General features: G+C 43.0%; 1 protein-coding gene across 2 annotated transcripts in view; it reads left to right on the top strand.

Annotated features, from left to right (window-relative positions):
* Positions 1-26,933, top strand: part of ERBB4 (erb-b2 receptor tyrosine kinase 4) — a 1,241,858-nt gene that overhangs the window by 1,100,740 nt on the left and 114,185 nt on the right. For both annotated transcript variants that reach the window (XM_077272252.1, XM_077272251.1), the window contains exons 21-23: positions 12,555-12,710; positions 15,473-15,548; positions 18,131-18,277. In XM_077272252.1, the coding sequence (XP_077128367.1) occupies positions 12,555-12,710; positions 15,473-15,548; positions 18,131-18,277 (379 nt within the window). The remainder of the gene's footprint in view (positions 1-12,554; positions 12,711-15,472; positions 15,549-18,130; positions 18,278-26,933) is intronic.

Raw genomic sequence — 26,933 nt, 5'->3', positions numbered from 1 at the left:
TGCCGCTGTCAATAATGACAGCGGCATAGAGGGGGATCGCGCAGGGACGGGGGCTCCCTGCGCTCTCCCACCGGAGCAGCGCGATGAGATCGCGCTGCTCCGGTGACCTGGAAGGAGTCCCCGGATCCAAGATGGCCGCGGGACTCCTTCCGGGTCATAAGATGACCCTGCTTGCCGGCGTCTGCTGAGAATCCTCATAGCAGGCGCCGGCAAGCCTGTGGAACGTGCCTGTCACATCGGTGATCAGACCGAGTGCTATGCACACGGTCTGATCACCGATCTGTGATGTCCCCTCCTGGGACAAAGTAAAAAAGTAAAAAAAAAAATTTTCCAAATGTGTAAAAAAAAAAAAAAAAAAATTCCTAAATAAAGAAAAAAAAAATAAATATATTCCCATAAATACATTTCTTTATCTAAATAAAAAAAACACCACACAATAAAAGTACACATATTTAGTATCGCCGCGTCCGTAAGAACCCCACCTATAAAACTATATCACTAGTTAACCCCTTCAGTGAACACCGTAAAAAAAAAAAAAAAAAAACGAGGCAAAAAACAACGCTTTATTCTCATACCGCCAAACAAAAAGTGGAATAACACGCGATCAAAAAGACGGATATAAATAACCATGGTACCGCTGAAAACGTCATCTTGTCCCGCAAAAAAAAAGCCGCCATACAGCATCATCAGCAGAAAAATAAAAAAGTTATAGCTCTCAGAATAAAGCGATGCAAAAACAATTATTTTTTATATAAAATAGTTTTTATTGTGTAAAAGCGCCAAAACATAAAAAAATTATATAAATGAGTTATCGCTGTAATCGTACTGACCCGAAGAATAAAACTGCTTTATCCTTTTTACCAAACGCGGAACGGTATAAACGCACCCCCTAAAAGAATTTCAGGAATTGCTGGTTTTTGTTCATTCCGCCTCCCAAAAATCAGAATAAAAAGCGATCAAAAAATGTCATGTACCCGAAAATGGTACCAGCAAAAACGTCAACTCGTCCCGCAAAAAACAAGATCTCACATGACTCTGTGGACCAAAATATGGAAAAATTATAGCTCTCAAAATGTGGTGATGCAAAAACTATTGTTTGCAATAAAAAGCGTCTTTTAGTGTGTGACGGCTGCCAACCATAAAAATCCGCCCAAAAAACGCTATATAAGTAAATCAAATCCCCCTTCATCACCCCCTTAGTTAGGAAAAATAATACAATTTTAAAAAATATATTTATTTCCATTTTCCCGTTAGGCTACTTTCACACTAGCGTCGGTACGGGGCCGTCGCGCTGCGTCGGCCCGACATACCGACGCATACTGTGCAAGCGCCGCACAACGGGGGCAGCTGATGCTGTTTTTCCACGCATCCGCTGCCCCATTGTGAGGTGCGGGGAGGTGGGGGCGGAGTTCCAGCCGCGCATGCGCGGTCGGAAATGGTGGACCGTCGGCACAAAAAAAGTTACATGTAACGTTTGTTGCTGCCGGCGGTCCGCCACAACACGACGCAACCGTCGCACGACTCTTGCGACGTGTGTCAATACGTCGCTAATGTTAGTCTATGGGGAAAAAACGCATCCTGCAGATGACTTTGCAGGATGCGTTTTTTCGCCAAAACGACGCATTGCGACGTATGCAAAAAAACGCTAGTGTGAAAGTAGCGCTAGGGTTAGGACTAGGGTTAGGGTAAGGGTTGGGGTTAGGGTTGGGGTTAGGGCTAGGGCTGGGGTTAGGGTTAGGGTTTCAGTTAGAATTGGGGAGTTTTCACTGTTTAGGCACATCAGGGGCTCTCCAAACGCGACATGGCGTCCGATCTCAACGCGTTTGTTTGCGTTAAAAACGCATGCGTTTTTATAGAAAAAAAACAGAACACACTGAAAAGTCACCCACCACCATCAAGGTGATAAAGGGATCCAAACCCTAACCCTAACCCTACCCCTAAACTCATCCCTAACCGTTTAATGAACATTTTCTGACAGTCATAGTGCCACGTATTTCAGTGCCACGTATTTCAGTGCCACGTATTTCAGTGCCACGTATTTCAGTGCCACGTTATTTCAGTGCCACGTTATTTCAGTGCCACGATATTTCAGTGCCACTTATTTAAGTGCCACGGTATTTCAGTGAAATACGTGGCACTGAAATATCGTGGCATTTACGTGAAATACGTGGCACTTAAATACGTGGCACTTAAATACGTGGCACTTAAATACGTGGCACTTATATACGTGGCACTTAAATATCGTGGCATGTACATGAAATACGTGGCACTTATATACGTGGCACTTATATACGTGGCACTTATATACGTGGCACTTATATACGTGGCACTTATATACGTGGCCACTGAAATATCGTGGCACTTATATACGTATATACGTATACTAGATTGTGGCCCGATTCTAACGCATCGGGTATTCTAGAATATGCATGTCCCCGTAGTATATGGACCATGATGATTCCAGAATTCGCGGCAGACTGTGCCCGTCGCTGATTGGTCGAGGCAACCTTTATGACATCATCGTCGCCATGGCAACCATTATGACATCTACGTCGATACTGTGCCCGTCGCTGATTGGTCGAGGCCTGGCGGCCTCGACCAATCAGAGACTTGGGATTTCCATTGTGACATCATCGTCGCCATGCTGTGCCCGTCGCTGATTGGTCGAGGCCTGGCGGCCTCGACCAATCAGAGACGCGGGATTTCCAGGACAGACAGACAGACAGACAGACAGACAGAAAGACAGACAGACAGACAGACAGACAGAAAGACAGACAGACAGACAGACAGACAGACGGAAAAACCCTTAGACAATTATATATATAGATAAACGTATTTCAGTGCCACGTATTTCAGTGCCACGTATTTCAGGTTAGGGGTAGGGGTAGGGTTAGGGGTAGGGTTAGGGTTTTTTGGTTTTTTCTTGTTTTCTTGTGTTTTTCTATAAAAACGCATGCGTCTAAAAAAACGCATGCGTTTTACCGCGATTACATGCGTTTTTTCACACATGCGTTTTTAAAAAAAACGCAAGTGTGAAACCAGCCTTACCCTTGGGAAAATAAAAACATGGGGGCTAAAATATAATTTTCGTGGAAAAAAATATATTTTTTATTTTCGCGGCTCTGCGTTATAAACTGTAGTGAAGCACTTGGGGGTTCAAAGTTCTCACAACACATCTAGATAAGTTCCGTGGGGGGTCTAGTTTCCAATATGGGGTCACTTGTGGGGGGTTTCTACTGTTTAGGTACATCAGGGGCTCTGCAAATGCAACATGACACCTGCAGACCAATCCATCTAAGTCTGCATTTCAAACGGCGCTCCTTCCCTTCCGAGCTCTGCCGTGCGCCCAAACAGTGGTTCCCCCCCCATATATGGGGTATCAGCGTACTCAGGACAAATTGCACAACAACTTTTGTTGTCCAATTTCTCCTGTTACCCTTGGGAAAATAAAAATGTGGGGGCTAAAATATAATTTTTGTGGAAAAAAAAATATTTTTTATTTTCACGGCTCTGCGTGATAAACTGTAGTGAAACACTTGTTGGTTCAAAGTTCTCACAACACATCTAGATAAGTTCCGTGGGGGGTCTAGTTTCCAATATGGGGTCACTTGTGGGGGGTTTCTACTGTTTAGGTACATCAGGGGCTCTGCAAATGCAACATGACACCTGCAGACCAATCCATCTAAGTCTGCATTTCAAACGGCGCTCCTTCCCTTCCGAGCTCTGCCGTGCGCCCAAACAGTGGTTCCCCCCAATGTATGGGGTATCAGCGTACTCAGGACAAATTGGACAATAACTTTTGTGGTCCAATTTCTCCTGTTACCCTTGGGGGAAAAAAAATTGTGGGCTAAAACATCATTTTGTGGAAAGAAAAAATGATTTTTTGATTTTCACAGCGCTACATTCTAAACTTTAGTGAAACAACTGGGGGTTAAAAGTGCTCACCACACATCTAAATAAGTTCCTTAGGGGGTCTTCTTTCCAAAATGGTGTCACTTGTGGGGGTTTCCACTGTTTAGGCACGTCAGGGGCTCTCCAAACACAACATGGGTTCCGATCTCAATTCCAGCCAATTTTGCATTGAAAAGTCAAATGGCGCTCCTTCCCTTCCGAGCTCTGCCATGCGCCCAAACAGTGGTTTATCCCCATATATGAAGTATCAGCGTACTCAGGACAAATTGCACAACAACTTTTGGGGTCCAATTTATCCTGCTACCCTTGGGAAAATAAAAAATTTGGGGCAAAAATATCATTTTTTGTGAAAATTAATATTAATTTTTTTTTACGGCTCTACATTATAAACTTCTGTGAAGCACTTGGAGGTTCAAAGTGCTCACCACACATCTAGATTAGTTCCTTAGAGGGTCTACTTTCCAAAATGGTGTCACTTCTGGGGGTTTCCACTGTTTAGGCACGTCAGGGGCTCTCCAAACACGACATGGGTTCCGATCTCAATTCTAGCCAATTTTGCATTGAAAAGTCAAATGGCGCTCCTTCCCTTCCGAGCTCTGCCATGCGCCCAAACAGTGGTTTATCCCCATATATGAAGTATCAGCGTACTCAGGACAAATTGCACAACAACTTTTGGGGTCCAATTTATCCTGCTACCCTTGGGAAAATAAAAAATTTGGGGCAAAAATATCATTTTTTGTGAAAATTAATATTAATTTTTTTTACGGCTCCACATTATAAACTTCTGTGAAGCACTTGGAGGTTCAAAGTGCTCACCACACATCTAGATTAGTTCCTTAGAGGGTCTACTTTCCAAAATGGTGTCACTTGTGGGGGTTTCCACTGTTTAGGCACGTCAGGGGCTCTCCAAACACGACATGGGTTCCGATCTCAATTCCAGCCAATTTTGCATTGAAAAGTCAAATGGCGCTCCTTCCCTTCCGAGCTCTGCCATGCGCCCAAACAGTGGTTTATCCCCATATATGAAGTATCAGCGTACTCAGGACAAATTGCACAACAACTTTTGGGGTCCAATTTATCCTGCTACCCTTGGGAAAATAAAAAATTTGGGGCAAAAAGATCATTTTTTGTGAAAATTAATATTATTTTTTTTTACGGCTCCACATTATAAACTTCTGTGAAGCACTTGGAGGTTCAAAGTGCTCACCACACATCTAGATTAGTTCCTTAGAGGGTCTACTTTCCAAAATGGTGTCACTTGTGGGGGTTTCCACTGTTTAGGCACGTCAGGGGCTCTCCAAACACGACATGGGTTCCGATCTCAATTCCAGCCAATTTTGCATTGAAAAGTCAAATGGCGCTCCTTCCCTTCCGAGCTCTGCCATGTGCCCAATCAATGGTTTACCCCAACATGTGGGGTATCGGCGTACTCAGGACAAATTGTACAACAACTTTTTTGGTCCAATTTCTCCTGTTACCCTTGGTAAAATAAAACAAATTGGATCTGAAGTAAAAATTTTGTGAAAAAAAAGTTAAATGTTAAATTTTTTTTAAACATTCAAAAAATTCCTGTGAAGCACCTGAAGGGTTAATAAACTTTTTGAATGTGGTTTAGAGTACCTTGAGGGGTGCAGTTTTTAGAATGGTGTCACTTTTGGACATTTTCTGTCATATAGACCCCTCAAAGTCACTTCAAGTGTGAGGTGGTCCGTAAAAAAAATGGTTTTGCAAATTTTGTTGCAAAAATGAGAAATCGCTGGTCAACTTTTAACCCTTATAACTCCCTAACAAAAAAAAATTATGTTTCCAAAATTGTGCTGATGTAAAGCAGACATGTGGGAAATGTTGTTTATTAACTATATTATGTGATATAACTCTCTAATTTAAGGGCATAAAAACGAAAAATTTGAAAATTGCTAAATTTTCATAATTTTCAACAAATTTCTGTTTTTTTCACAAATAAATGCAAGTCATATCGAAGAAGTTTTACCACTATCATAAAGTACAATATGTCACGAGAAAACAATCTCAGAATCACCAGGATCCGTTGAAGCGTTTCAGAGTTATGACCTCATAAAGTGACAGTGGTCAGAATTGTAAAAATTGGCCGTGTCACTTAGGTGAAAACAGGCTTTGGGGTGAAGGGGTTAAAGTCCCCCTTGTTCACATCTGGCAGCTGTTAATTTGCCTCCAACACTTTTCCTTTCACTTTTTCCCCATTATGTAGGTAGGGGCAAAATTGTTTGGTGAATTGGAAAGCGCGGGGTTAAAATTTCACCTCACAACATAGCTTTGACGCTCTCGGGGTCCAGACGTGTGACTGTGCAAAATTTTGTGCCTTTAGCTGCGACGCCTCCAACACTTTTCCTTTCACTTTTTCCCCATTATGTACATAGGGGCAAAATTGTTTGGTGAATTGGAAAGTGCGGGGTTAAAATTTCACCTCACAACATAGCCTATGACACTCTCGGGGTCCAGACGTGTGACTGTGCAAAATTTTGTGGCTGTAGCGGCGACGGTTCAGATGCCAATCCCGGACATACACACATACATACACACATTCAGCTTTATATATTAGATAACCCCCTGCATTACTTGCTTAGGATGTGCATCCTATGTAGACATTGCTCCATAGAGGTGATTCATTCTGACAATTTGCAGAATTAGATAGTCAGCTTCATGTTTTGTGTTCACTGCTGATCTTGCAATAAATGTGACTGATTTAATCTCAGTCTTTATTTTAATCTTAATCTACTTTGTGAGGTTCCTATTTATCATAGCCAAGGGACTTTGTAAGATGTGCTTGTATGGGGTCGCGAACATGTGCTGCCTTAAGCCTATGATCTAAGAACCTTTATCACGCTTACTCTATAAGACAAATGGTTTCCATTTCTATATCAGCCTGGGAATGCATTTCCAACAGTTACTTGACCTTTGGTGCTAGATAGGACATCATAGGACTTTTCACTGCTTTGCAATAGATTGCTTAAGATATAAACTCTGCATTGAAGTAATAATTGTACACGCACTATATGCTAATTAGCCTCAGTAGTCATCTGGGTGGTGTTATTCAGGTGAATAGTCATAATAGATTTCCGCTCCTCTGTTGGAATGATTGACGTCTCACAGGCTGGGACACAAATATACACTAGCATTACTTAACCGAACACACTTATTATGGTGCATCAAGGGGAAGAAAATTATATTTTGACTCATAATTAGCATATTCAAAGGATTTTTCCTTGGAATATGTTCAGTGTTGAGTGTTCAGTTACACTTTTTTGCATTGTAATGCCTTACTGTGACATGATATAACTTAAAGGGAATCTGTCACCTACTTTTTCGTATATGAGCTTTGGCCACCGCCATCAGGGGCTTATCTACAGCATTCTGTAATGCTGTAGATAAGCCCCGATGTAACCTGAAAGATAAGAAAAACAAGTTTTATTATACTCACCTGGGGGGGCGGTCTGGTGCGGTCCGGTCCGATGGGCGTCGCGGTCCGGGTAGGGCGCTTCCCATCTTCATGCGATGACGTAACCTCTTCTTTGCTTTCTGTCGTGGCTCCTGCACAGGCGTACCCTGTTGAGGGCAGTGCAAAGTACTGCAGTGCGTAGGTGCCGGGAAAGGTCCAAGAAGCCCAGCGCCTGCGCACTTCAGTACTTTGTGCTGCCCTCAACAGGGCAAATAAAGTACGCCTGCACAGGAGCCACGCCAGGAAGCAAGGAAGAGGACGTCATCGCATGAAGATGGGAGGCGCTGGACCGGACCACGACGCCCATTGGACCAGACCGCACCGGACCGCCTGCCCAGGTGAGTATAATATAACTTGTTTTTCTTATCTTTCATGTTACATCGGGGGCTTATCTACAGCATTACAGAATGGCGGTGGCTGAAGTTTATATACGAAAAAGTAGGTGACAGAGTCCCTTTAATAAAATATTTTAAGAAATTCTGCATCTGTAGATTATGCCAAGTTGGCTAAGGATAATATCCATCTCATTGTGTCTATGAACAGGAGGAGACATGTGTCAAATGCCTTCCTTATCTGGCCTGTAATAAGTGCTGTAAATTCGTATAAGCTCAATATTTGGAATGGAAATAAATATTCCATAGTATAAATATATAGAGAGGTCTAAGGGGTAACATCTTTCCTTGTGGAAAGTGCCAAGCCAGTGTAAAGAGACTTATAGGCCATAGAATGCTCCTCTGGGAAACAATATATGCAAATTTTCTTTTCAGAGAGGAAGAGGACTTAGAGCTGTAGCGCAACCTACTGGAAATAGCAATCTGAAATGTCAGTATTGGCTCTTTAACTAGTCTTGTCACATGAATCTGATTTGCCTTTTATCCTAAATCACTTTGAAAAACTTGTTAAAGGGTCAATATTGACTTTTAGGGTATGTGCACACGGTCAGTAATTGGCAGCGCTTTGGACGCAGCACATGTCCACTGCGTCCAAAGCGCTGCCGGCTTTTGAACACAGGTGAATCCACATGTGTTCATTGAACTGAGCAAATTCACGGCATCCAATACATTGTACGGGTGATATTTATCTTGTGGAGGCTTGCGTCTCAGCAAGATAAATTGAGATGCTGTGGTCTGTAAAGACGCGCCACATGTCCATCTCCACAGGTGAACTGCGAGCGTCGGTGCACACATAATGGACATGGGATTTCTTGAAATCTCATCCACTATGCTGTAAGATCTGGATGCTGCGGGTTGGATGCTGCACAAGTTCGCAGAATCCAACCCGCAGCGTTTACTGACCATGTACACCTACCCTTAGGATTTGCTACTTCCAACAGGGGGCACTAGAGTTCAAATCCTTTCTATCTGAAGAGACAATTTGCATATTTAAAAGGGTTATCTGGGACATTTCTTATTTTTCGATATTGGGCTAATACTAAAAGGCAGATCGTTGCTAAAGACCTGCCTGTTCTACACAGCAACAATTTCTTCTGGCTCTGAGTGGTCACAAACCGCTCCTGCCAGTGATTCCCCTGCTTCTTCTGATGTCACATTGACAGAGCAGCTACTTCTCTTCCACTCTGCTCTGATGACAGAGAGTCTCTGATGATGTCTTGCTGATTGACAGCCAGCTCCCTGCTACCTAACTACTGTCAGTCAACATGACGTCTTCAATGACCCCCCCATGACAGAGCAAGAGACAAGGTGCTGCTATTTTGATGAGAAGTGAAATAAAGTGTGGAAATTGCTGGCTGTGTTGGCAAAGATTATCCCCATGCAGAAAAGGCAGGTAGTTAGCAAATACCTGATAATTTTTAGCCCCATACTCACAAATAGTACAAGTCCTGGATAACCCCTTACATTTCCAAAAACAGCATTCCATAGTCTATAAGTTTCCTTTCGCAGGACTTTTCCACATCAGATGCCTCTCACCTTGACTAACAAGATCTCTTGTTTTGCACTGAGAAGGAGTAAATACCACAAAACATGTGTCTGCAAAGTGTCTAATTTGGTTTCAACCCTAAGTCATGTGGCAAGGCTCACTAAAGGGTGAATATAGATTTTTAGGATTGCTACATCCAATAGGTGGCACTAAAGTTTAACCCCTCTTCCTTTCTGAAAAAAACAATTTGCATATTAATGAAGAAACAGTGGTCTCATCCATAAATGGACTAACCATAGTGGATGCATTGAGATAAGTACAGCATAACACAAATGTGAGAGTTATGACTGAGCGATGAAAGTCAGAAGCAAAGTGTTATGTTATTGTAACGAGATAGCGTGTACATTTCAGACTCTGTGATAGCACAAGTCTGGGATCTGCCGAGCTGAGAAATGCTTTGGGGAGAACACGAGACATGCATTGAGGTATTGTTGGCTTATCTGTCAAGACACCTGGATGGTTCATTAATAGCAAACAGCTCACAACAAAATGAATGTGCTCAGGATACCGACAGAGAGCATGGATCTTGTCTAACAGTCTTAACATCCGAGTATACAATATTAATAGGGAGACGAGAAGAATTGGAGGATTGCCATGGGAGACTGTGCCATTAATTTACTCTGTGCATTGAGGCTGTTTATGCTAAATGAACACTCGCTGGAAAGAAGGGGACAATTATTTACTTACTTGAGTTTTCAGCCGCACACATTCCAGCATAGCAACGGACAAAAGGGGGCACGTAACGCTAGTCTACATCAAGGTGCATATGTCTACATACAGAGTGGACCTAAAAACATACGAAACTTTATTATAATTCATAAGGAAGACTATCAATCTTTATACTCAACAGAGGATCATAATCCCAAATGTTAAACGCAATGAGAGTAAAGATATTATTACTAAATATTATTACTAAATAATAAGCCAGTAAATATTCAGAACGAAATACATCAAAGTATCTAAGGAATTCTTATGTCCTGATCCAAAGTCAATAATGAAGGAACAGTTTGCACTGAGGTTCTGGAGACACGTAAGCCGATATATCTAGGCGGCCCGTGCGAGAGGCGAAATGTTTATCATAAGAGATGTAATAATCACTTATTATGCAGTGTACAAATATGAACAAGCTATCTATACAAGCTATAAAATTAATGTCAGTGCAGCAAAGATGTATCTGTCAATACGACTAATTATGATGATATTTGATGATCTGCCATTTGCAATTGACATTGCAGTTCCATTAATTAAGGGAATTTAACCTAAGGAATCACATATCAGCCACCAAGCAGATCCTTTTGTTTTTTATATGGATGTTGCACACCCTGATCAAGGGCTGCTTCTGTTTCCCCAGACATTACAGAAAAATGGAGATCCTGGCTTTACCATAGCGATAAGCCATGGCAAACTTTGTGCTGCCGCTTGACATGGCAGGCCAGGACCCCGCAAAGTAGAGATGAATGAGAGAGATCAGAGTTTCAAAATAGAATTTTCTTTGCTAAGTAAACTGGTGAAGCGTATATACATCAGATAGCAGGCGTAACACTTAAAGAACACAACTTCTTCACAATCCAGAGGCAGGAACTTTATGGTTACACATGGCAGTACATTTCTTCTATTACATGTTGCACTGAACAAACACATCACAAAGGGAACCTCCATCTTCCCTTGAATATGCTGCATGACCTGAGATGTGTTGATATAAACTCTCGCAACCATTCTCAACTTTCAATTGATGTGGGCCACAAGCCCCTTGGTGTGCCGCTGCATCTTCTATTCATCGTAGGTGGACTCATATCCTAGCCTGAACATCTTCTCCATGACCCTCAGAAGCAAAGAAAAGACAATGTGGGCATATACCCGAATGAAAATAAATCAGTAAAAAAGCAAATGCATTAAATAACATAGGGTATTTAGTAAACACTGTTTTTGATTTTAAAAAAAAGCATAAAGCCGTCCCACCGTGACAAGGTGTACCCAATTGGGACAGTAACTACACCCTCTAATGTATACCTTGTCATGGTGGGACAGCTTTATGCTTTTTTTTTATCGAAAACAGTGTTTACTAAATAACCTATGTTAATTATTTAATGCACTTGCTTTTTTACTTATTTATTTTCATTATGGTACATGCACACAATGTCTTTTCTTTGGTTTTGCTATTTTCCATGGCCAGTGTGAACATGCCTTTACATCATGCATGTTTTCAAGTCATACTCCAGCTCAGTTTTTAGGTTTTTTCCATGACCCTCAGGTCTGGCTACACTTCCACTTCTTATCTAGTATAGATAACGCTTACAGTAGGCTTCACTTGCCTGAGATAAGGAATCCTTCTGTCACTTGATACTTTATTTAGGTCAGGACATGCTACCCCAGTATGGTCTCACTTCTTTGCACACACAACCCTTTTTAATGCAGGTCTGTGAACAACAGGACTATAGGTCCCTTCCCTTTCAATACTTTTCCCTATCTGCTTCACAAACAGGAAAGCGAATTTCTTGGGCCCATTTAGCTCCCTCCGTTTGTGGGATTGCCCCAATAGTTAAAATTGTCCACTTGACCCACAAGGAACAAATTAGTCCCTTGGTGTATCCCTGGACACAGACAGAAGTGGGCCCCTATACAAGAACAGTACATGGGCCTATTGCAGTCCAATAATGTGTTTGTACTAGAAGGAACTGGGCTCCATTATCTTTTGAGCACCTCTGCTGCACCAATGGTATGACCACTCCTGAGCTGCAGAATTTCATGACCTTCTGGGATTTGTAGCTTTCACAGATTGCATGGTGAATTGGGATTCATCAATATCCCCCCACATGTAATTTATATTTTGGTATTCATTTTGTCTATTCAGCAAAAGACACATTTTTTCTCTGACTTGGCAAATATGGCAAGCAAATAAATGTTCATCATAAACATAATGATATAATGAAGTGCACAATCATCATTGAAGCACTTACGTATTTGCATTATACAACACTAGAATAAATGATCATAATATGTTTTCTAAATAGACCTGGAATAATGAGTTAGCATTTGCTTGATACTTGCTACATTAAACCTTGGATATGCTATGAATAAAAGATGTTTATTAACAATGATTTTTCTGTTTTGGTTTGCCAGCAATTCTCTGCAGACCCATAAAATATATAAAATATAACTAACACATTCCTTCTATTTGACGCAGACATACATTCACTCTATGACAGCTATGTATTGTTTTGTATGACAGGGCATGATGTACTTGGAGGAACGTCGCTTGGTTCACAGAGACCTTGCAGCAAGGAATGTATTGGTGAAGTCTCCAAACCACGTGAAGATCACAGACTTTGGACTTGCCCGTCTACTTGAAGGAGATGAGAAGGAATACAATGCTGATGGTGGCAAAGTAACCATTTCTTAATGCCTTATTCTTGATGTTGGTTAATATTACATAGCCCTACTGGAGTTATTACACTTAAAATTGTGCTATAGCATTGATACGCACCAAGAGGATCTCAGAAATTAGATTTTATCCATAAGGCAACTTATTCTGGTTGATTGTTCTTCACCTCCCTCGCCTCATGAATTCACTCCTAAAAAAACCCTCAAATCCCTCTTGCTCAAACTGGACAGACTGCCAGCTCATGGTGGTCTTGTAAGCAGGTTCAAGGACGCAGTAGCGCAGGGAATGCAGAGCAAGGGTTAACAACAATGTGTTTTAATTTATAACAATAATGAACTCCTGGCAGGGAGGCAACAGATAATTAGCAATAGAATGATGGTATAACACAACAGTCATGTTATTAAACTTCACTTATCGTGACTTCTCTGTTCCTCAATCGCATGCATGAGAGTTGTACTACCAGCAATGGCCGGTCCGGCATCCTCAAGCATAACCCGCCAACACGCGTCACCAGTTTTGCCCAATGAGCCCCTAGTCCATTAATCTGTAAAGCCGAAGTTGGTAATGCTGTGGAAGTCTCTACCCGGGGCGTGCTCCATCGCACGCCTGTCAGCAAGGGGGAATACACCTCACGATCCTGCGCCTGGCACTCGCTTCTCAATGCGAGCACCGCACACTGTCTGTCCGAGCACCCAAAGCTCTGCGGTGCCCTCACGTAACCTCTGCCGCGCCTCAGCTCCACACCGTCTCTCTTCTAGCAGAGCGCGATGCACACCTGCTTCCTCTCCCTGCCGGCGGGAATCTCTGCCTTGTTCCCTCGCTTCCCGCACTCTCTCCTGTCTCACCATGCCCCCTCTCACCAGGTTATGGGTACTGTCCAGCTCTTCATTCTTCCCCACGGCAACACTGGATGCAGCCTCGACGGTTCTGGACCAGGCATTGCGCAGGTACCCGCAGCCCAGTCTTCCACTTTACAGTCTTGTGATACATCAAATTATACACTATGGAGCCGTGGATGATGAGAAGAGAGGAGCAGAGTGAGGAAATAGGCAGAGAGAGAAATAGAAAGATTGTGCTGCGCTCTCTGACAAGTTCCTTGAAAGTACAGTTACTCTTTCACTACATCCAACTTTGCTGATGGAGCAATATAATTCTGAGGTACAAACAAGCCTTGTAGCTTTTTATCAAACCACATGATACAGCATGGTATTATGCCATTATGTAAGTGAAGACAATGGGCACAGTGCCTAGGCTTTATAAGTTACATGCTATTGCACCAAAAAAAACCTCTAGTCTACTAGGCCTTATGTTAGGTCCTTAAAGCAACTGCAGTAGTAGATGAGTCCAAGATGGCCTTTCAAGAAGCCACTTTGAAAAGAAATCAAGTGCGATTACTTTGAGCAGTTAGCATGTGTCTTTTATTTTTGCCTAAAATAGCCTTATTAAAATCTTAGTACAGGGTGGGCCATTTATATGGATACACCTAAATAAAATGGGAATGGTTGGTGATATCAACTTCCTGTTTGTGGCACATTAGTATATGGGAGGGGGAAAACTTTTCAAGATGGATGGTGACCATGGTGGCCATTTTGACGTCTGCCATTTTGGATCCAACTTTATTTTTTTCAATGGGAAGAGGGTCATGTGACACATCAAACTTATTGAGAATTTCTCAAGAAAAACAAAGGAGTGCTTGGTTTTAACGTAACTTTATTATTTCATGAGTGATTTACAAGTTTATGACACACTTATAAAATGTGTTTAAAGTGCTGCCCATTGTGTTGGATTGTCAATGCAACTTTCTTCTCCCACTCTTGACACACTGATAGCAACACTGCAGAAGAAATGCTAGCACAGGCTTCCACTATCCATTGTTTCAGATGCTGCACGTCTCGTATCTTCATAGCATAGACAATTGCCTTCAGATGACCCCAAAGATAAAAGTCTAAGGGGGACAGATCGGGAGACCTGGGTGGCCATTCAACTGGTCCATGATGACCAATCCACTTTCCAGGAAACTGTTCATGTAGGATTGCTTGGACCTGACACCCATAATGTGGTTGTGCACCATCTTGCTGGAAAATCTCATGGAACGTGCCATCTTCAGGGAACATGCCATGTTCTGTGCATCTTCAGCCACTGATGTTTCTTCATTAGTGACAGTTTTCTCGCGTCCACTTTGCCATTTTGGCATATCCAACACTGAACCTCTTTCACGAAATTTGGTAAGCAGTTTGCTAACTGTAGCATGGGAGAAGGGTGGTCCCTTAGGGTGTCTTGCATTAAAATCTGCGTTCACCAGACATCAACACAATTTCTATCCGCTCCTCACTTGTTAACCTCTGCGAAATGTCAATGGCTGTAAACAAAGAGAAACTTGTAAATAACTCATGAAAGAATAAAGTTACATTAAAACCAAGCACACCATTATTTTTCTTGTGAAACTTTCAATAAGATTGATGTGTCACATGACCCTCTTCCCATTGAAAAAAATAAAGTTGGATCCAAAATGATCGACTTCAAAATGGCCGCCATGGTCACCACCCATCTTGAAAAGTTTTCCCCCTCCCATATACTAATGTGCCACAAACAGGAAGTTGACATCACCAACCATTTCCATTTTATTTAGGTGAATCCATATAAATGGCCCACCCTGTACATATATCTATATACAGTAGGTTTCCTGCGCAAAATATTTCTTGATAACTGATTGTTCATAAACGACAATAAAAAATTATAAACTTATTTTAATTTTCTCTAAACAGATGCCAGTTAAGTGGATGGCACTGGAATGCATTCATTACAGAAAGTTTACTCATCAAAGCGATGTCTGGAGTTATGGCAAGTATCATATTTTCCGCAGTGTTATATTCATCAGTTAGAGTCAATTCTGGAATTTAATGACGGGGGAAGGTAATCTTGTTTTTTGTAGTTGGCCATATTGGTGTAATAGCAAAAGCTGTAGACTTATACCAGAGGGACCATTCTAGTGGTGTCAGCACTCACGTTTCTGGGGATCACGTGAGATTGTTACATCACAGCCCTGCACCCAATCAGTGCTGGCAAAACTGTCTACGCCTTCAAACTCTAATTTCTTCTTGATTGATTATATGTCTGAAGGTGGGGACAGTGACACCAGTGATGACTTGGCGCTGGACTCATGTGATATAACCACCTCACATGAGTCCTGTGAACACAAGGGCCAACACCGCTGGAATGGCGCCGGCACCAGAGGTGAGTATATATGTTTTTACGTTAAGGGGGCAAACATTCAAAATGAGAAGAGGATGCCCTAGAAGTGGACAACCCTTTTAATGTATGCATTTGCTATAGACCAGAGGTGCACAATGTGCAGCACGGGGGAAATGTAACACAACTGTCTGCATCCCTGCCTGGTTTTTCATCCCGCAACATGCAGGGACATTGATGTACTCACCACTCCAGGCCATGCAGTGAGCTCCTAGTCCTCTGCTTGCTGTGTGCAGTGAGCTACTGGTCCTCTGCTTGCTGTGCATGCTTAAGCTGCCCACCAGTTCTCTTCTTGATTCTTAAAAAGACAGTGCCCAAATTCCTAATGTGTCCCACTCCCCAGCCTATTGCTGAGAAGCACTTGGTACTTTAGGCACCGCCACCTGTTGGGAGAGACCTGAGCAACATTCTCTTACAGTGTGTGTGTGCAACTGCTGAGTTGCCAGGCCCTTTCCTTTCCTGTTCCTGCCCTCCTGAGGGCTGAATACCCAATCCTGAACCCTGAATCTCTACCTGTATCTGATCTTTCCTGTTTCCGCCGCACTGGGGACTGAATACCCAGGCCTGAACCCTGAACCTGTATCTGTGTCTGTTGTTGTTTGAATTAGGACCAAATCCTGAGCCTCTTTGTATCTAAGTCTGGATCTTTCCCTAAATTCCCTTTGTCTGAACCAGTACTTATCTCTAAAATCTGCAGTGCCTGAACCTGTATATATCTCTAAAACCTGCAGTGTCTGAAACAGTACCTATCTATAATCTGTTGCCTCTGTGCAACATCAGTAGTTTGTGTGTACTCTTGCTACTTCATTGTAGGTACCTTGAGTGAGTCTGGCTATTGCTGTCCTATGTGTACCTGTCCCTGTATTGGTTTTGCACAAATTTGGTCCTGTCAGTCCTGTGTGTACGTGTCCTTACCTGACCCAGTCTGTTTTATGTGAACCTGCTCCTGTCTGTCCTGTGGGAACAAGCAGTTCCCTGTCTGTCTGCACTTGCAGCCCAGTACCCTCTTTCCAGTTCTTCCTGAAGCCGTTCCTGTCCATCCTGTCTGAACTGGGTCCTACCCATTCCAGTCATACTTGCCAGTCACCCAGTTCTTCCTGAAGCTGTTCCTACCCGTCCAGTCTGAATTGGGTCCTACACCTGCCTGCTTGTCTATCAGTCTTGTCCTTCATCATCACCATATCTCATTGAGGGTCAGCTGCCATGTGACCGAGGTCAGTACTGGTGTAGGACCTAGTCATGCCTCCCCGGACTCTCCTTAGATCACAGCACTGTCTGTTGCTGTGAATCTGGGGTCAGTCTTGGGGAGGCACTTAGTCACGTCCCTCCAGGCTCTCCTCGATCCACAGTATAATGGGACCACGATCCACGCTCACCATAAACAGTCCAAGTGCGAGCATAACAGGGACACATTTGGCCTGCGACGCCATTCCGTGTAACCCACAGCCACCTCTGACTCCTATGCATTAGGTAACTCTCATAAACTATGACGATAGCTGTGCTCATTGTATGGTCATCTTGACTCTTTTTTCTGCAGTGCTAAATGGGGGTACAGATAACTTTTTAGGGTTAAGATGTAACATACACATTCCAATTTTATGTGGTCCTTGTTGTGAGCGGTATAATCAGAAAAATTGGCATTTAGATCAAAAACGGATGTGCACATTTTCTCTTTTGTACTGTGCAAATTGCCTCTTCAGAAATGAAGAAGACTAGAATGCTTAGTGCCACTTGTTGGAAGTAGCAATCCTAAATATCAATATTGACCCTTTATTGGACAGTATTTTGTTTTCTTTTGGTCAGTTTTTTCCAGAATCCATCCATGTTTTGGTGATGAAGATAATGTTTGTTTTATGCCCCAAGTAAAAAAAAGTTCAATCTCCCTGATTGTTTGAGTGCTGATGATTCTGCTGTAGACTGAAATCTGCAAAAGGCCAAAAATATTTTGCAAGAATTTGCCAGATCGGTATTTTAGCAGAATTCCTTCTTCTGTCCGCACACAGTTAACTGGTTCATTGATGTGTTTTATCAGCAGACCAATCTCATGGACTTTAAGTTGTGGATTTTAATTTTATATTATTTAGGATTGTTACTAGTGAGATGAAGATAAGTGGTTATAGGAAAAAAAATAATTTTCTGCAAATTTGGGTAATGGACTAAAACATGTCTTCTAGGTGTCACCATATGGGAGCTTATGACGTTTGGTGGAAAGCCCTATGATGGAATCCCCACACGGGAAATCCCTGATCTCTTGGAGAAAGGAGAACGACTTCCTCAGCCACCAGTGTGCACCATTGACGTCTATATGGTTATGGTGAAGTGTAAGTAATCAGTGTGCCTGGGTAGTTTATTGTGAATTGTAGGGGAAAATTGTCAAAGGCAAGACCTGAGGGCATCCTAGAATGTGCCTCAATCCGTACTGAGACCTCCACCAAATGTAGAATTCCTTTATTGAAGTTAATCCAGTTCAAAGTAGAGGAACATCTTGGAACCGTCAGACACTTCTGGAAAGGAGGACAGCCCATAGGTAGATGTACAGTTACTTTAGGCCACATGTATCAGCACCAAACAGGTGCCTTCATTAATCCAGATATAACTGAAAATAATTATTTAATACCAGAACATTTGTAGGATTTCCATTTTATTCAGAAAATATTGACCATAATAGTAACGTAGGATCACTTAAAGACCACTTTATAGGCGAAAAGTAGAACAAGGGTGAAATTGGGTAAATATATTTTTCTTTTCTTTTTCTTATCCTTCTGTTAACTGAAACTTTGCAAACTGGGTTTCTGAACCCTGTGCCTGACTTTTGAAGCCTACTTGTTGATGGGAAGCACATGTTCAGTCTTGCTGTTTTTTTTCTTCTATTAATGTGTAATTTTGTTCACTAGCATCTGTTCTATTAGTTCTCAGTCTGTGAATTACGTTTGCGTGGGGAATATAGAGGTGTTAACGAACTTCACTTCCTACATCCCCATCTGAATGTTTGACAGCTCAAAGCATTAAGGGGAAAAACATAGTATTATTTCACGGCATGAAATATGTCAGAGTGTTACATTTACCGCACAGAGAAATATTATGAAATGTAGATACTATAGACAATTCATGTGTGTAATTATGGCATGGGTTATACACAGGTACAAATATGGCCAGCGTAGCAATTTTTTTCTTTCCTAGTCATTAGGTATAAAGTTACAGTAAATAAGAGTCAAGCCAGACAAGCTGGATCTGCGAAGAAATGCCAAAAAATAAGCCAGAATGGGCAAATATGGTAATTTGTAAGTCAATTTAAACATAAACATTCCTTATAGAAAAAAGAGAGAAGCAAAAAGCTGGCACACACTGTCAGACCTGGATAGAAAAAATTACACTTTATAAAGTTGACTTAGGAAAGTAAGGCCATGTGCACATGTTGCAGATTTTATCGCGAATCCGTGGCGTCTTTGACGCTGCAGATCTCCATGCGGTTTACAGTACCATGTAAACCTATGGAAATTCCAATGCACTGTGCACATGCTGCGGAAAAAAACGCGCGGAAACGCAGCATTGTTTTTTCCGCAGCACGTCAATTCTTTGTTCGGTTCTGCAGCGTTTCTGCACCCATTGACTTGCATTGTGTCGTGCACATCCACAGCACAACCGCAAATGTATAAAAGATCTGCGGTTTAGCTGCGGGGGAAACGCTGCAGATTGGGAGGAGGGAAGTGTGTGGGCGAAGTGTGGGCGGTGACTGTGCGTGTCTGTGTGTGCGGGCGGGGTCTGCTTGTGTGTTTGGGTCTGCGGGGCTGTCGGCGGTCTGTGTGGGCTGTTGGGGGTCTGTGCAGGCTGTCAGGAGTGTGTTCGGGTGGCCAGGGCATCTGCTGGGGGTCTGTGCGGGCTGTCGGGGGTCTGTGCAGGCTGCCGGGGCATCTGCCGGGGCTGTCGGGGGTCTGTGCGGGCGGTCTGGGGTCTGTGCAGGTTGTCGGGGGTCTGTGTGGGCTGCCGGGGCATCTGCTGGGGGTCTGTGTGGGCTGTCGGGGGTCTGTGCAGGATGCTGGGGCATCTGCCGGGGCTGTCGGGGGTCTGTGCGGGCGGTCGGGATCTGTGCAGGCTGTCGGGGTTCTGCCGGGGCTGTCGGGGGTCTGTGCAGGCTGTCGGGGGTCTTCCGGGGCTGTCGGGGGTCTGTGCAGGCTGTCGGGGGTCTGTGCATGGCTGTCGGGGGTCTGCCGTGTCTGTCGGGGGGGGGGTGTGCGTGTGCAGGCATCGTCCGATGGGACTGCAAATCCCATCGGGCTATGCCTGCTACACTGACAGTGATTGACACATTAGCCAATGATGGGACAGTAGTAGTCCCATCATCCGGCTAATGTGTTGAATGTAAAAAAAACCACAAACTTATAACAGTACATACAACATACAACATATAACAGAACATACAACATACAACAGTACGCACAACATACAACATATAACATATAACAGTACATACAGCATACAACATATAACATACAACATATAACAGAACATACAACATATAACAGTACATACAACATACAGTACATACAACATTTAACATACAATACATGCATACAGTACATTCATACATTACATACAATACATACATAAAGACATACAGTACATACAACATAGAGTACATACTCACCATCACCTTATCACCTTGATCCCCGAAGCCATTGTCACCTGTAAAAAATATTAAAATAACAAACAAACAATATACTCTCTGATCCGCAGATATCCAATTAAAATGAGTGTCCCACGATGATCTCCCGTGGAGAGCAGCCACATCATCTAATGTGATCGCTCTCTAGCGGCTCCAGGAATACAATGACGGAAGGTATCAGCAATGTATTCCTCCGTCACTGTAAAAAATAGCCCCTAGTCTCACTTGTGCCACTGATGTGTAGGAAAATTCCCACGCAGCTTTGCCATAAAGTGAGACTCTGAACTAAGAAAACCTCAGTGATACACTGCAGGAGCCATTGTCTCCTGTTAGTGTGTCACTGAAGGTCTATAGAGCAGTGTCATCACCCGGTGTCACTGTTCTATAGGGTAGATCGTAGTGGGACACTCGTTATTAATTGGACTACGGCGAAAAGTGAGTATACGGTTTATTATTTTTAATTTTTTGCATGTGCTCGATTATGGTAAGTAAGGTTAAATTAAGAATATTAAAATAGTTTTTTACTGGCTGTGTCTTTATTTTTTTTTAACTCTTTCACTACTCTAGGATTAATAATGGATAGGCGTCTAATTGACGCCTCTCCATTATTAACCGGGCTTAATATCACCTTACATCAGCTAGGTGACATTAACCCCTTATTACCCCATATCACACCGCTACACAGGAGTGGGAAGAGAGGGGCTAAGTGCCGGAATTGGCGCATCTTACAGATGCGCCATTTCTGGGGTGGCTGGGGGCTGGCATTTGTAGCTGGGGAGGTCAAATATCCATATCCATGGCCCCTCTCTAGGCTATGAATATCAGCCCGGAGCTGTCTGCGTAGCCTTTCTGGCCATAAAATATAGGGGAACCCCACGTCATTTTTTTTTGGGGGGTCAACCTATTTTAATAGCCTGTAATAGCAACGCAGACAGCTGCGGGCTGATATTCATAGCCTGGGAGGGGGACATGGGTATTAACCACTTCCTAGGCTACAAATATTGGCCCCCGGCCATCGGCTTTCCCCCTCTGGCATCTATCTATCTATCTATCTATCTATCTATCTATCTATCTATCTATCTATCTATCTATCTATCTATCTATCTATCTATCTATCTCATTCCTTCTATCTATCTATCTATCTATCTATCTATCTATCATCTATCTATCTATCTATCTATCTATCTATCTATCTATCTATCTATCTACATCTATCTATCTATCTCATTCCTTCTATCTATCTATCTATCTATCTATCTATCTATCTATCTATCTATCTATCTATCTATCATCTATCTATCTATCTATCTATCTATCTATCTATCTCATTCCTTCTATCTATCTATCTATCTATCTATCTATCTATCTATCTATCTATCTATCTATCCATCTATGTGTGTAATGGAGTGTGGGTTGGACAAATGTAAAAGAGGAGGTTGGACAAGACATGACATCACAAATCTTTTTTTTGGTTCAATAATACATCTTTATTTAGCTTTCAAAACCGCATACAAAAATGCATCGAAAACGCACCTGCCTTTTCTGCCAAGAGCTGCGGATTTAGTGCAGAAAAATCCGCAGGCAAATCTGCAATGTGTGCACATACCCTAAGGCCGAAATCACACTAAACGTATGGAAAATCGGTCCGAGTCTCCCTGCCGAGAGTCGCACAAGTGTTCTCCGTATGGTCATCTGTGTGTAATGCGTTTGCAATGCGATGATGCGATTTCCTCGCACCTATGTATCCGTATGACATGCGTACGGCTTTACATTTCTTACTGATTTTCCCCATTAAATTTAATGGCTGAATGGGCTGAAATGAGGAAAATGTGGGCGTATTTGTCGCAAGCTAGACAGATCGTCCTCGTGGCGTCAGTTTTTCTCGCACCCATTGACTTGCATTGGCGAGTCTCGGTCGATATACGCGTACAATCCCAGCATGCTGCAATTTCACATGCCGTAGAATACGCCTGAGAAAAAATATGATGTGAGCTTCCTCATAGATTAACACTGGGCCGAGTGCTATGCGATGTTTTCTCGCATAGCAATCGTCTGTATTCTACAGTAGTGTGACCCCGAGCTTTCGATACAGATTATAGGGAAGCACTGACCAAAAGAGTTTATGATTTATAAGTCCAAAGGCCAAACAAATTTGTTATTTTGCAAGCACAATCAGGAAACATCTATTTTGCACTATATCTGACAGCAAACAACCTAAGCAATATATGTGGAACCCCAGGAGTTCGGGTACCACAGTGGGATTGCCTTCCTTTTGGGGAGAGTGATGCCATGCCTGGAAACGAGGAAGATCCCTTTAACAGGTAATCTGTACGTGCAACATGTTCTGACTCCAGGCCAGAAGGGGGAGCTCTAGACCCGATTACAGGGGAGCTTCCCTAGTTAAATGTTCTGGCTTGGAGGAGGAGTTAACTAGTCTGTAGAGAGTGTGTAGGAGGAAGGAGCACAGGAGAAATGAGGAGCTGGAGGGGAGCTGTGACTAGGCTCCCTCCATGCTGAAGTGCAGGAACTGGACATCGGGAGCCCGAGGCTGTGTGGGACTGTATGCCCCACAGTGGAAACCGGAGGGCAGGAGATTGAAAGTTAATTGCCCACCTCTACACCCAAAGGCCCAGCAGCACTCAGAGCCCGGAGTCACAGTAAATACAGACACCTGTAAAAAGGCTTGCGCTGCCAGCTATGCAGGTACTGTCCTTGGACACACACAGAGAGAGAGAGAGAGGACCTTGTAAGAAGCCATAGGCAGCAAGGGACCCACCTTACAGAGCAGCAAGGAAGGCTCTTAATCCCACGATCCCTAATCGTTTCCAGGCTGCCTGGACATCACCATCACCTGTACCGGTGCACTGGACTATGGCCATAAACCACCAGTAAACAGGTAAAGAGAGTGCAACCTTGTGTCCTCTGATTCTTTCTGGAACCACACGATCTTTGCCTATTACACCGGGAGCCCTGGGGACCCAGCTTCACCTGTGGGAAACCATACTATCCTTGCTGCAGTGCCATCACTCCCAGAGGACCCCTTTAAGCAGTGTCGGTTATCCCTGACCAAATACCACAAGTGGTGTCACAAACACTCTTTATTCAAATAACCCCTTTAAAGTCCTTTCCTCTTACTTGGATGCCCAGGGCCACAGATCGGATCACTGCCACTGTGGCCACCCCTTTAACGACCACGGGACAAGGCCCGAGTACCCCAGGGCCCTAGTGGGCGCTCCATACATGCAATGAGTGAACTACGGTACCTAGAAAAATTATCAAAATTATGTCTCACTATTTAAAGGGAATCTGTCAGCAGGTTTTTGCTATGGAATCTGAGAGCAACATGATGTAGAGGGAGAGACAGTGATTCCAGCGATTTATCACTTACAGGGCTGCTTGCTGCAGTTTTGATAAAATCCCTGTTTTCTCTGCTGCAGACGAAGCAGTGGTCAGAATGCTTAGCTGCTTAAAACCACGTTCACACTGCTGATTGGCAGATTCCTTTGTCCACTGCGATTATCAGCAAGCTGCCAATCAGTTTGGGGGGGTGGAGTTACACAGATTAAATGGACTGGCCTGCATGTGATACCTAGTCTGGCAGTGATAATCTCCTGCTAATAAAACATTGATTGTATTGAGACTACAGCAAGCTACTGAGCAAGCTACTGAGCAAGCTACTGAGCAAGCTACTGACACATCACTGGAATTAAGCTCTCTGCCGGTATATTATGCTGCTTTCAGATTAAATAGCTAAAACCTGCTGACAGATTCCCTTTAAGAAATTCTCTCTGAGGGGTGACCTAAAAACTATGTAAAATATATTTCAAAGGTCAATACAGAAATCTCTTTTATGATCTATTCATTGCCAGACTATACAGACATATTCACATGTAAGCATAAACCCTCATTCAGACGTCTGTTAGTCACGTACATGTTTTTCACAGGTAGAACATGTACCCTTTATAGTGTACAGTGCTGATCTTGTCTGAGCTTCTTTGTGGAAATGTAATGCAGCTAATATCCTTATTTTCTTTGCTCAATCTGCAGATGTAATCTGCTGTTTATGTCTATGTCTTAAAGAGTTATTACCCTTTTAATTTTGATTTTAAAAATCAACAGTACACGTGAAAATAAGCAACTTTCTAATGTATCTTATCAGATAAAACTGCTCCTTTCTCCTCCAGGACTTATCTTTCATTTTGATTTCATGACTAAAATCTGTAAAAAAAATTTCAGTGCAGACAAATGTCCTCATTCATGAGATAGGAAATGACAGTTGGTGCTTTCAAAATTCTATGGAGAGGGGAGGAGCTAGAGGCGGACACAGACATTCTTCTGCAAGTTCTCCTGAAACTACTGTTATCCATAGAACTTTATGGGCACCAACTGCCATCTCCTATCGCAGTTATGATAAAATCTGCATTCACTGAAGACAGATTTTACCTCTGAATTGAAAATTTTTGTAATAAAGGAGGAGTAGAAAGTGGATTTCTCTTATGTGATATATTACAAAATCTCTTATAGTCACATGTACGATTTATTTATTAAAACTAAAAAAAATCGACTGTTGCTCTTTATTTTTTAGTTTGTGGCCAAAAAATCCATGTTGAAATTTTCTGCAGCATGAAAATAACATTACAGAAACTCTATTCACATGTATGGCATGCAGAATGATGTCAAATGAGCGATTAATTGCAGCACAGATTCCACACTAAAATATGTGCTCAAATCTGACACGTGTGAATGGGCACCAACTCTAACAAGGGAAAATTCTTCATATCCAGGGAAAAGAGAATTTCTGTATCAACACAGAAGAGTTGCTTCACTGTAACAACAGTGAGACTATGGAACAATTTATGAAGTTTGGTTGTTGCTCGAGGGATTAATTCTGTTATACTTGGAGTGGGGAAGGAGTTTTTTAAGATAAGGAAATTTAGCTTCTGCCTTATAGGGGCTTGGCAAAAATTGACATATTTTTCAGACCATAAGACGCACTGGACCATAAGATGTGCCTAGGTAGTCAGAGAGTCCCAGTGCCTGCGCACTGCAGTACTTTGCTCTGCCCTCAACAGGGAAGATAAAGTATGCCTGCGCAGGAGTGGCGGCAGGCAGCAAAGAAGAAGACATCATCGTCTGAAGATGGGAGGCACCGGACCCAGACCGCGATGCCCATCGGACCGGACCGCAGCAGGACTGCCCCTGGGTGAGTATAGTCTAAAGGTACCGTCACACTCAGCGACGCTGCAGCGATATAGACAATGAGCCGATCGCTACAGCGTCGCTGTTTAGGTCGCTGTAGAAATGTCAAACACAGCAGCTCCGGAACGATGCAGGAGCGATCCTGTGACGTAACGGCGACTCACTTATCGTTCTCACAGGTCATTAGCTCCATGTAAAAACATTGCTGGCATCATTGCTTTTGCTGTCAAACACGACGATACGCGCCGACCTGACGACCAAATAAAGTTCTGGACTTCTAGCTCCGACCAGCGATATCACAGCGGGATCCAGATCGCTGCTGCGTGTCAAACACAACGAGATCGCTATCCAGGACGCTGCAACGTCACGGATCGTTGTCGTTCTAGTTGTAAAGTTGCTGAGTGTGAAGGTACCTTAACTTGTTTACTTGTTTTTCTTATCTTGCAGGATACATCGGGGGCTTATCTACAGCATTACAGACTGCTGTAGATAAGCCCCTGATGCCGGTGGGCTTAGCTTATAGCCCAATTTTGGGGTGACAGATTCCCTTTAATATCCCCCATCCTGGCATGCATGGCTCCCTTATCTCTATCCTGGCATGCAGGTCCCCCATCTCTGTCCTGGTATGTAGAGACCCATCCTTATCCTGGTATGATTGGCCCCATCGTTATCCTGGTATGATTGGCCCCATCCTTATCCTGGTATGATTGGACCCATCCTTATCCTGGTATGCATAGCCCATCCTTATCCTGGTATGATTGGCCCCATCCTTATCCTGGTATGCATGGCCCTATCCTTATCCTGGTATGCATAGCCCCTGTTGTGAATTAGACTTTTTGGCTCCCTCTTGTGGTTACTAGTGATATGACTCTGGGATTGTCTTTCCTCAGTTTGGCACCCACCTGGGTCGTTAGTCCAGGGGAGTTGCTATATAAGCTTCCTGGATCCTTAGTCCAGTGCCTGGCATCGTTGTAATCAGATCCTTTCTGTTTGCTCCTGTCTGCTGGTCCGGGTACGTGCAAAATTAAGCTAAGTCCTGCTTCTTTGTTTTTTGGTTATTTGCTTGCTCTCATTTTTGTCCAGCTTGTACTAAATGTGATTCCTGACCTTGCTGG

This window comes from Ranitomeya variabilis, chromosome 7, assembly GCF_051348905.1.
Source record: "Ranitomeya variabilis isolate aRanVar5 chromosome 7, aRanVar5.hap1, whole genome shotgun sequence".
Lineage (NCBI taxonomy): Eukaryota > Metazoa > Chordata > Amphibia > Anura > Dendrobatidae > Ranitomeya > Ranitomeya variabilis.
Note: the sequence above shows the minus strand (reverse complement) of the source record. Positions and strands in the feature narration are given on the sequence as shown.